Source organism: Delphinus delphis, chromosome 19, assembly GCF_949987515.2.
Source record: "Delphinus delphis chromosome 19, mDelDel1.2, whole genome shotgun sequence".
NCBI lineage: Eukaryota > Metazoa > Chordata > Mammalia > Artiodactyla > Delphinidae > Delphinus > Delphinus delphis.
Window position 1 is genome coordinate 772,091 of NC_082701.1, and position 12,338 is coordinate 784,428.

The 12,338-nt window shown below is 40.3% G+C and overlaps 1 protein-coding gene across 7 annotated transcripts in view; it reads left to right on the forward strand.

The window, feature by feature from the left end:
* The window catches only part of HELZ (helicase with zinc finger), a 155,838-nt gene extending 146,535 nt beyond the window's left edge, over positions 1-9,303 (forward strand). For all 7 annotated transcript variants that reach the window (XM_059998655.1, XM_059998652.1, XM_059998654.1 and 4 more), the window contains one exon: positions 1,324-9,303. In XM_059998655.1, coding sequence (XP_059854638.1) covers positions 1,324-1,658 — 335 coding nt within the window. In that variant the 3' untranslated portion in view covers positions 1,659-9,303. The remainder of the gene's footprint in view (positions 1-1,323) is intronic.
* Positions 9,304-12,338: the final 3,035 nt, after the last annotated feature.

Below are 12,338 nucleotides of genomic sequence, written 5' to 3' on the forward strand. Positions count from 1 at the left end.
TTTTGTGAATTTTTAAAGTTTTAAAATAATAATATGAAATTAGCATAATGAATCAATGAAATACTAAAACTAAAAAATGAAATATTTTCTCCTTAACTTTACACAAATAGGTAATAAACACAAGGAAAAATGTCCATAAATGTCAGTAATCAAAGACATGTAAAGTAGAACCACAAGATAATTATTTATTTATAAAAGAAGCTGAAGTTAAAAAAAATAGTAACACTAGTGTTGTGATGTAGTAGGGAAATGAGCAAGCATTGTTGGTTGAGTCTAAGTGGGCAGTATTTTCCTGCAGGGAAGCTTGGCCGCAGTTAATCAAAAACTTTCACTGTGTATGTACTGTACGACCCAGCCATTGTACCTCTAGGGCTTTATCCTAAGGGAGCAGTCGTGAATATTTAGGAATATTTATCTATAATAACATTTATCACAGTGTAGAAAAGTGAAAAATTGACTATTATCCATATTTCTAAAAATGAGAGATTACTTTAAAAAGTTATGAAATATCTGCGTTATATGACATCCTTAGGGAAAAAATGCACCAGCAAGTTAAATTAGCTCTGGTGTTTGGAAATATGAATGACTTATTTTCTTCTTTGGCCTTTGTGTAATTTCCAAGTTATCCTCAATGAACATGTATTATGATTTTAATCCAGTCTAATGTTAGTTAAACTTTTAAAAGATTGAAAGCAAAAGCAATGTTTAAAACCAGTTATGATTTGGGGGCCATAAAACTAGTTAGGAAGAGTGGAGTCGAATATTAAAGGACCTTGGAATTCGGCAGATGACAGGAAACGTGAAGTAAAGTCTACAGCAGCTTTCCCCACCTTATTCCTTGTTTCCTTACATATTACAAGAAAAGGTAGTATTTTTAAGAAATTGAATCCAGGTGCTGCTGTTTCTTAGGTTAATAATAGAAGCTGTTTTAACCAGAAGTCTGCATATAGAGCTCATTTTTATTTAAGAAAGAACCTGTTTTTTCCCATTTTCAAACTGTGAGCAGTTAATATAATAAATAGCAAAGTGTGCAATGGCACAAGTTAGTTTTTTGAAGCAAAACCTTCAGACTTGACCTTTAGTTTTATATGTTTAGTTATCACAGTTCACGTAGTTAATTCTTCTTCAAGTGTTTATGAGATGGAGAAGTTCAGTCAGATGTGTTGTGATTGCAGAGTGTTGTGGCAGAAGTTGTCTGTCCTTGTGGCTCTCCTGTCGCTGAGTTCCTGGAGATGAGAACCAGCTGTGACACACTGAACTAGTGAGATGCCTGAGGGTCGCTGGGCTCGCCCTTAAATCGGTGCTACTCTTCTCTGCTTCTAGCTCCGCCCAAGACCGGCAAACCCCCTGAGGATCATCTGAAGCCTGAAAACCTCGAGGGGTCCAGTTCCTTCAATTACAGCGTCCTGCAGCATCTCGGCCAGTTCCCCCCACTCATGCCCAACAAGCAGATCGCGGAGTCGGCCAGCAGCAGCAGCCAGCAGAGCTGTGGAGGCAGCAAGCCCGCCATGTCGTACGCCAGCGCTCTGCGGGCCCCGCCCAAGCCCAGGCCCCCGCCAGAGCAGGCCAAGAAGAGCAGCGACCCTCTGTCTCTGTTCCAGGAACTCAGCCTGGGGAGCTCATCGGGCAGCAATGGCTTTTACTCCTATTTTAAATAATCACTTTTTTTTCCTCCAGGGAGAGTGTTTTCATTCTGTTTGTATCAGTAGAATTAAGATAGCTGGACTTCACCTATAGATGCACAGTTCCCTTTGTTTTAATATTAAGTATGTTCTCAATTGCTTTGCTGCTAGACTTGCAACTAATTTTTTTTTACAGTATACTCCATTATTTTGCATTTTTGACATGAGTCGGAATTTTGACAGCTTTTATGTGGAATAAAAAATATTTTTAAATTTGTGTATTGTTACATATGTTTGCATCAAGCTAGCAGCTAAGAGGTTAATTGTGCAACTATTAAAAAAGGAGAAAAAAAGTTTGTCTAAAATGTATTTAAAAAGAAAAAAAAATTGTAAGTAGCATTTACATTTATTCAGTAATATTACCATACGCTGGGTTTCTGTACCAGAAATGGCCAGTTGATGTACAAATGTATGTTATTTTTGCTTAAATTCATTGAAAATTTTTTTAAAAAAAAAAGGGGTCAGCATCTTCTAAATACTTTAAGTTTTATCAGCTTTTTTTGGTGACAAGATGCTGCATTCTAAAACTTTTATAGTTTTAGACTATGTGTGATGTGCTGTTGTAATCTCCATCCACTGTAGGATAGAGTTAAAGGCATTCTTTGCAGGTGTATTTCATATGCCACTGTTTTTTGTAACATGAAAAAAACAGTGGCATACTTAATTATTTTTTGGACAAGCTACACTTTAAGCTTGTTTTTAATGTTAATTTGATAGTGTGTGTTTTTTTTTTAAACAAATCATGAAGCTGAAAAATTTTTAGGATTGTTGGTGCTTAGTAGACTTGATAACTATTTTAAAAATGCGTGAATTTAGTAACATCTTCTTTTCCTCACTATGCATGTGTAAATGTTCGTAATCTGGCTTCCCCCTCTCCAGTGGTATAAAGAGTTGTGCCGCTTTAAGGTTTTTTTTCCCTCCAGTAAAAATTTTGGTACCTTTATTTGATGTTTACATTAAAATGTGACATTATACATGGCAATTCAAATATTTTGCTAACTGTTTTGTTTGAGGAACATCATTAAAGAAGAAGTATAATGTTTGTCAAAGATGTATCAAAATTCATCAAAATCTGGGGCAAGAAGCTGCCCTTGTTTTCATGTCTTTTGATTCTTCTAAAAGAACCCCACTGAACTTTGTACAAAAATATACAATTTAAACAGCTATCTTAAATATCCTACAGTCTAAACATTGTTTTGAATGAACTTTGGTAAAATCCAAAGAACAACGTTTACCCTCTTAAAACTTGTGGTCTTGTAACGCTTTTGCGACGATGCATGTCCATATTGTTTTCCTGATCTAGTAGTACTACTTTTATACTTCAGAGATATCTTGAAACTACAATATAACCTTTTTAAAAAAAACATAAAATAATAAGGTAAGGTTGGGAAACACTGCAAATCCTGAACGGACCCTCATGATCCGTTCAAAACTAGTTTTCTTCCGGAAGACTGCCTTTGAATAGGCCATCGTCTATTCGCGGTCCATTTTTAAAGCAGAGTTGAAAAGTGGAGGGCAAAGAAAAGCGTCTGCGACGGGAGTTTAGTTGCTGTCAGCCAGCAGTAGTCCCCTGTAAGCCTCGGACAGTTTGGGAGAAGAGAGTGCCTTTAGTTAAAGGCTGTCAAGCTCTTTAAGAGAAGAGAACCTCTTTTTTATTCAGTTCTGTCCTTCTGCCCAGAGTGCAGTTCACTTCTCTGTGGCTTCACGTTACAGGCTGCAGGTCTCTGTGTAAGGCGGCAGATGTAGACGTGTAGACTGCAGACGTGCTAATGGTTAGTATAAATCACAGTTGGAAAACGGAGCCAGCAAGTTAAACAGCACCTCGTTTTCTCTGTAAGATGTCAGATCGCCACGTTTAGTGATGGCAGATTTTACTCAACATAGTCACAAGAAAAGAAGAAAAAGTTTTGCCATATAGCTGTGTATTTCTAACTCTGTGACAAAACTCAAGATACAGCCCAAATGAAAATGAGATCCCCCTGATGTGAGGATGTCGGTGAAGAATAATGTTCTTGTCAGTGATGATTCTCCTCCCCCGAAAATATACAGGACTGCGACGCAAGCCAGGTAAATGGTCGAAAGCATGCTGATCTGACAAAGACAGAACTATCCCATCAGGGCTGTCAGTTAACCCCTTGTCATAAAGTAATTGCCTAATCATCTGTTTTCCATACTTGAACCTTTAAAAAATACCAGTTTTAAAATTATTTATATTTAAATGTGCCCACCCTACCGCCCTTATATATTGATGGAAACTTTGCGTAAGGAAGCTGTTACGTTGTTGTGACTTTGCTGTTCTAAGCAGTTATTTCTAAGAAACTAAAAGTAGTAGCTGCTTCTTAGTCCACTGCTCTGCTGAGAACGTCTGAGTGTTCCTCACTTCCTTATTGTTTCTACAGCCAGTCAAGGATTCGAATGTTTCCATCTCAGCTTTACTTAATGCCATCTTTCCAACTGTGCTTTAAATGTAATGTATACATAATAATATCTTGTAACAGTTTTGAGAAAGTCTTACTGCAAGAATCATTGCAAGTTTCCATTGAAATGTGTGGCTTCTGAGTACCGTTCATCCTGTTGGATATTACTTGGGTAGTGTTAGCAAGTGCCCACGAATCAGACTTAAAAAACAACTTACAGTCGGCCTTCCGTATCTGCGGGTTCCGTGCCCACCGATTCAGCAAAGCATGGATCAAAGATATTTAAAAAAAAAAAAAAAAATTCCAGAAAGTTCCAAAAAGGAGAGCTTTAATTTGCCATGCGTTCGCAACTATTTGCCTAACATTTATATTGAATTAGGTATCATAAGTGATCTAGAGATGATTTAAAGTACATGGGAGGATGTGTGGAAGTTATGTGCAAGTGCTACGTCATTTTATGTAAGGGACTTGAGCATCCTCGGGTTTTGGTAGTCCTGGGGGTCCTGGAGCGGATCCCCTGCAGACACTGAGGGGCGACTGTGTTTTATGGTCTACGTCCAACCTTAGAGTTCAGATGGAACTTTTTTTTTTAAAGCTTGATGTAAGCTCTGGGATAATACCAAGTATTACCAACTTCCTTTTCTTCCAAAACAGATTTCTTCTAAGTGCAGTTAGTTGTTCACATGTCTTTCTACTTCTTTGTTCTTTATATCACTCTGAAGTTTCCTTTTTCTTGCCAGAACTATTTTTTATTAATTTTACTTTTTAATTTCAGTGCTACTGAGATTTTCTTTTTTTACCTTAAAGAAATTCTTTGGGGTGATAGAGTCTGTAGAGTTTTCATGCTGAATTTTTTTCCCTACCTAAAAATGAATTTCTGTTCAGCTCTGAATGAGCCTCGTTCAGTGCAACATGGATATTTTCTGGTGGGTTTTTCAGAGGGGTTTTGGTTGCCATTTGGCATGTGCTTGGCCAAGTTGTTATAGCAGAGCTTTGTTTTTGATTAATCAGCAGTTAATTATTGACCATTTAAACAACATGACTTTCATTTTCCTTTCCTCAGACAGATATGCTTTCTCTCCAGGTCATTTTGTATGTGTGAAATAATAAACTGCTTTGTGTGGTTTTTTTCATCAGAGATTCTAGAATAAGTTTGAGTTTGGTGTGAACATCAATTGGTCTTTTCAGTTCAAAGAACTGCAGAATAAGTAAAATAATCAGAATTCCCACTGAATAAGCATTACCTAATTAAACATAGCGATCTCCAAGACCTATTTGTGAAAATAGTTTCCTTTTTTATGGTGGCATTGAAATTGCTGAGAAAGTAACTGAATTCCCTAACTTGAGATAATTAAGATACAGTATTATCTTGCTCTGGTATAGCTGATCTTACATGTTTAATATTTTCCACGTATATACATTTCAAGAGCAAAGCTATAAACATATAGGAATGTATCTCTAGCGACCTGCGCTGGAGAGAGTCACCTTGCCTAAGAGCCAGTGTGTGAAAACCAATTTCAAGTTAAATTTCAGATTTCAGCTGTTGTTATTAAGAAAATTAAATTTACTGAAATCGCCATTTTAAGAAGAGACACCTGTTATCCTTAGAATTGTTTCCTACTGGAGCTGTTTTTAAAAAGAGAACCCAGAAAAAGCCTATAAAAATACAAGATTAAAACTTTAAATGTATTGCAAGATACAAATTGCTACCTTAAATGTTACTTAGGCGCTCTGGTTTTTCTTCTAGCTCCACAAAGGTAGTACTTTGTCTTTTATGATTTACCAGACGTTGTTTCTTGCTAACCATCCCTTTAACTATTGAGAAACCCTCAATTTCTACCACCACCCTCATGTGCGCTCCTAAATCTCAAAGGATATGTCTTAATGGATCTGATTGTTCACTCCGCTTTTTGCCACCTGACCCACACAGTATTGAGCAGTTAGAAATAACGGATAATGTTATAACCATGATTTCTTGTTCAGAGTATCAGCTAGTGATGTCCGCCACATAGTATAAAGGTAACAGGAAAGAGCAGGTGGCACGTTAGTCTTCAGAGCGCTTGTTATATTAGGTTTCTCGAGTTCTCCATCTACCTGGGGTTGGATATTTATTGGCTGAGGTTTCCCTGTAAAGCTGCTGAAGACCATTGTTATAAGGAGTGAATCAATCTTACTGGCATTTAACATTCTCTTAAAGCACATTCAGGAAGTGGCATTGTTATTACTTTAAATTAGAATATGAGATTAAACAGATTACAAAAAATTTTAATGTAACATTTAAATTTTTTGAAATGTTTGAAAATATCTACTTTGGAATAAACTTTAAGGAAACAGTCACAGGAGCTTCTAAATGTTTTCGAAGGGAGGTACCTAACAGAAAAGAATATAGGCTTAGTAATGTGAACTGTGGTTAAATCCTAAACCCAGTTATACAGTATTAGTCTAAAGCTTCTAAAACTGGAGTGTTCAGAAAATCCAGAGACATTCATATACTTACAGTTTCAGTAATGTATTAGACCAGACTTTATTTGCAATTTGTTCAACAGAGAGATTTTATTTTGATACGAATATTAAGCATAAAGCGTAGTAAGTTTTATATAATTCTATAAGTTCATTAAACAATATTACAGAATTTTCATTATATTCTTTGGGAGTCTTTTTAGCTGTTTCTACATCTCATATATGAGGTGTCTTCTGTGTTTTATTTTGCATACTAGCATGTGACTGCCTGCCTTAGAACTATGTATAGGAGGGGAAACCGATATTACTTAAAATTTTTGTTTTGATGTTCTGAAATGAATTTCATCATTAGTTCTTTTTTCTCTTTTGATGTTTGAGCAGTTGAGGGGAAGGGGCAAATTCCATAGGTTTCAACCCAGAATAGAAGGAGTATCTGTTTACAAATATGTCCTAAGATATGGACATTTTAAGCAGGATAGAGCTAGCGGATCTCCAACTGTAGCCAGCGTCAGCATTAGCTGGAGGCCTTGTTAAAGTACAGGCTGCTGGACCTGCCCCGCGGTTTCTGATGCCGGCCGGAGCCTGATCATCTGCGTTTCCAGCAAGTTCCCAGGCAGCACTGACGTTGCTGGTCCAGGCACCGCGCTTTGAGAACCGCGGGTCTAGAGGAAGTCTGAGGGTCTCTTCAGCCACGCATGTATTTACTCAGTGTACAAAACTGATCTCTTGAGACATTTTTATAATTCTGATGCGGCGACGGGGACGTTCATGGAGAAAGACCTCCGTGGAGTGCCGGGCCCTCTGGGGGGTGGCCACCCCCGCCCCCCGCCCCTCAGCGCTCACCCCGTCTGAGGTCTGTGCTGCTCTTCCCCGTGACGGGGCAGGAGCTCTCGCACTTGGAGGGTGAGTTTGGTTTTGTGTACACTGCAGCCTGGGCTTTGGTCTGGAAGCTGTGCGTGCGTTTGGAGCGCTTAGAGTCAGTCTTGATGCTCCACACACGCGGAGGTGAGGATTGTGGAAGGGAGCCATCCGACTGTCCCGAGAATGCAGTTCGCGTTTATCGAGGCCCCAGGTACCGGAGGCCCCGTCCTACGATGGCAGTGACCTGAAGCATAGAAAACGATAGATAAACCCCGAATGGTGTAGTCGTAGTTGTTATGTTTTGGGGGATGAGGGAGGCGAGGGCAAAGGATTTGCTTTTCAAATTATGTGTTTCTCAGGTTAACAAAGTTAATTTGGATTCTCTGCCGTGCCGGTAGGTGTTAGGGGAGCCTGAATTGTTGTGCGTGGCAGAAAATTGATAATTGTCTCTGATTCCTTTGCTACCTTAAAAAAAATCTATATATGTTTGCAAAAAAAAGTCTAGAGGAATCTACCACCTACACAGCATGAGTTATTCATAAACCGTAGGTGCACATGTATGAGCAAGTTATTTTTGAGAAAGAAGCTGCCTACAGTATAATAAACCTACAGGTCTTTGGGTGTTTAAAATACGCGTGCTGCTGCTGTTAATACTCCCCCTGGAGTGCGGCTTGAGGGGCATTGGGCTCCGCCTCTGGCTTTTTGTTTGGCTTTGAATTTACCGAGACCCTAGAAAGAGAAGAAATTATTTTTAAGGTAATAGATTATAGAATGACTTAGATGTAGACCGTATGATAAGCATCATAGAACACACAGCTTTGGACTTCTTAAAACACAGTACTTCCTCCTTGAAAGGCAAGATAACCTCTGGTGGGATTGTTTGTATGTTCAGCACAGGTTACTTTATCCAGTTCCAACTCATAGGGAGCTTCAGTTTATTTATTCTTTGCACGATGCCTTGGAAGTGAAGACCTCTGTGTCTTTCAGCTGCTCAGAGGGCTCTTTTGTCCAGGATGAAGTGCTGACGTGTCAGTTACACCTGAATGTTTCTCAGCCCCCCCCCCCCCCATACAGAGCAGGAGTCTTGGATTTTTACATGTCCAGACCATGCCTACTTCCTGTAAACCCGTGTGTATGACATTGTACTGTATCCGCTTTCTGTGCCAGTCATCCCACCTGATTCTTTGAAACCCATGAAGGTACTGGTTAAGTGTAGTAGTTGTATCCTAGGTAAATCCAGTGATTAAAATACCTCTCCTCTCAATTATAAAGGTAATGGGTTTTGCATCTTATTAAAGGGTTCTGTCATTAGTGACACAGGTTTTGTTTTTGTTTTTGTTTTTTTAATGCTTCAAGAATACAGTTCTTATCTAAACGTGTTCAGCTAACTTCATACAATCACGTGGCAAATTCATACTGGGTCTTATTTGGGCAAAAGCCTCCTAAAGGAAGGTTACATAAAACTGATCAGTTTCCATCTCTTAAAAGTACCAGTTGTACAGCCATCTAATAATCATAATTTCTGGCAAAATTATAACAAAATTATTATTTTTTTCTTTGCAGTTAATGATACCTCATCTGAGAGTTCTAATACCTAAAGAGTTTATGCTTAAAAGTAAAAATGACTTTGTACCATAAAATAACCCCAAAGCCACTCTCTAGGGTTTTTATTTTCTTCCTTTTTTGTCATTTTCTTTTTTAACTTAGTTTTAGAATTACTTTAGTCGCTTTGGTTCCTTAGAACAAGTTTTCAATTTGGAGGTCTCTAATTCCTACATTGTGACCATTGTCTCAGTGAAGTTCTTTTGTTTTAAAAGATTCATGGTAACACAAAATGTATTTTACTGCTACAACTAAAATGTATTTATAATAAAATGCCTTTTTAATAATTTGGAGATCTGTTTGTTATGTGTGAACCACAATCCTCTGCTTCCTTTTAAGAGCAAAGGTCTGACAGAAGTTAAGCACAGCACTTTGATTTTATTCATGATATTAATCAGTAAAACCAGCTAAAGTAACAGAGCTCAACATTGATTTGCAAAATTGTGACTCTATAGTTTCCAGAAATTTGCAACTTTACTTGTGTCTCTGAACTTCAGCAGAAGCAAAGGCCTAAAGGCTCCAAGTGTTACCTGAAAGTTTAGAGATCATCAGTGATCAGTGAGAAAATGAGCCCTTTTCAAATTGTCATTCAACATGGTTCTTAGGAATTAAAAACAGTGATCATGAATTAGTGTTAACAAGTCACTTGTTGATGCTGGGCTTGTGGAGCCCAGAATTCATTTCAGAACTTGTAAACCTACTTGGTATCAATATATTATGAAGGTATAATAACACCTTTCACAGGGGTGCGTGGCATGCACTGCTCCCTCCCCCCCCAGATGCCGGCTGTGCAGGAAATTGCCCTGAGCCAGGGTCTTGTTTTTGTTGGGGAAATAATTCTTTGCATCTGCCATGATACGATTTTGAGAAGCATTAGCAGGTCAAAGGATGCTTTGTGTGCCGTGGCTCTTTTATTTTTAACACCCCATTAATGTGGCACCATAAATCTAACTTGAATATTCTGTGCTTAAAGTGTGCAAATGTAAGAAGATAGGGCAGCCAGCCTTCCGTAAGGACAATTTCTAATTCTTACTCATTGCGGTGGATTAGTTTTCAAGCTAGGTATCTTGCTTTCTTTGACTTGATCTGATACAACATAAATCATCTCTGGATTTTGGAAAGAAACACACTTCTTTACAGATAAATCGAATGGCTTTGGAGGACTCCCTGGGCTGCCATCCGCCCGACAGGAAGTAAACAAAGCCCCCGTCATCAGTGGGAAAACGCAAACAAGACTGTTTCAGGTGTTCATTCCTATGCATTATTTGAAGCCTTTGAAGCATTTTTCTGAGAATGATATTAGTGTGAAAGTTATTGAGAAAATGTAATTTCATCAAAACGGCAAGGCGGGAACTGTATGGAGTGCAGGTCAAGCGTGAGAATGGAAAGTTGGCCTCGTGGGGGGGGTGCTGGAATGGAGACTTACTTGCACTCAGCTCGGTTAAACTGGAACATTCTGATGCCGCTGTGGTATTGGAGCTGAAGAGCCCTGGGTCTGTAATGGGCTCTGCCACTTGGTTCACACCGTGGTACTGTCCTAACGAACCACTTCCCAAATGGATGGAAATCCTCTCTTCGGACGTGAAGACCCCATCTTGATTGCATAGCCGCAGTTCCAGCTCATCCTACCAACTGCAGCCCGAGTTACCTTCCGAAACGGATCCGATGGTGCCACTCTTCCTGAGAAGCCCTCGGTGGTTGCCCATCGCACCCTAAATTTCTTAGCTGCACTTTGGAGACACCCCCGTGTCTTATTCCTGAGCACTTCACACAGTCCCCTAAATCAGACAGCTTGCCGTTCCTCGCCTGGATGAACCCTGACCTTCCTGCTTCTCTACTTTGTTTGGAGCACGCCCTTCGGCGCTCAGACCCCCCAGGTCAGTTGGAATTAGTTCCCTCATCCTCTGTGCCTCCTTAATGGGCTTGTATCTATGTTATCACAGTTTTTATATTAGAGTTAGGAGTTTGTGAGCTTCTGGGTGACAGAGATCTTGTCCTAAGACCCCAAAACCTACAGTACTGGCTCTGTAGTTTTTACAGAGCAGGCCCTCGAATGCCTGTTGAACTGGCTCAGAGGGTTTGATTGACAGAAGAACTTCAGGACACTCTCCCCTTCTCATGGATGCCCTTTGCCACTGTGGTGTGGCCGGATGATAACCGTGGGCAGGAGTGATGGCCTGGGGTGCAGGAGTGAGCTGTCCTGTGCAGTCACATCCCCGCCTGCTCCACTGTGCTCTCTGAGCGATGACAAAGCATCAGCATTCACCAGGTATCGCTGTTAGAAGCCTTGGTTTGACAGCTTCACCATGGTGACGTCAGTTCTGGTGGATGCTGCCTACTTTAGCGTATCCCCGTCAGTAGGCATATTCCTACGTGCAGACTTCTGGGAAAGTGATGAAATTCCCCTTTGTCTGAACCTCTGGTTGATTTTATATCCACAGAAGGAGATAATGAGATTGAAGAGGAGCTGCAGTTGCAAAGTCTGCGGTGTTACCCCATCCTTAGCTCATTAAAACAGATGCTCTGCAGATTGATTTGAACCATCGTTTCGGGAAACTGCACGGCTAATTCCTGAGAAGAAAGGGCGCTAGTTAGACGATGGGGTGAACCATCGGAGAGCTCTGGAAAGTGGGCGTGGCTCCCACTCTGGGCTCCGCTGCAGAGGGAAACAGAGGAGAATGTGGTTCAGTGCCCTTTGCTCACTAATTGAACAGAAATGCAATCGGAGGCCTCAGCTGACAAGCCCTCCTGCTGTGAGTGGCGACCAAAAGGGAAGGGCCTGGAGTCCGGGGAGTGGGTGGCTTGCTCTGGGCCTGCTCGTCAAGCCCACCTGCTGCCAGGTCTTCTGTCTCTTTGGAACCCAGACGTGCACGTGTTTTTACAAAGCTAAAGAGAAGTGGGTGCTCGCGGCTGAGGCTCCTCTTGGAAGCGAAAGTTGTGAGGATTCGGTCCTCTTAACCTGGTGACTGGGCTTAAAGGGAGTGGTGACCTGGGACCAAAGCAACAGGGAACTGTTGGCAGGTGTGTAAGTAAACAGGCTTTACCTGAGGAATCAAATCTCCCTGTGACTCTAGAGGCCTTCTAAGACCCAGATCATTCCTACTGGGTTGGTTCTGTTAACAGGGTGGAAGAGACACTATTTTGAAAAAAAATCTGTGATCTAGTGTCATTAAAGGTAATTTTGAATCATCCAGCAAAGCCCTTGTGGAAAGCCGTCTGTTCCTTTTTTTCTTTTTAACTGCAATACAGTTGATTTACAGTATTGTGTTAGTTCCAGGTGTATGGCAGAAACCCGTCCGTTCTTAAGGGCTGACGT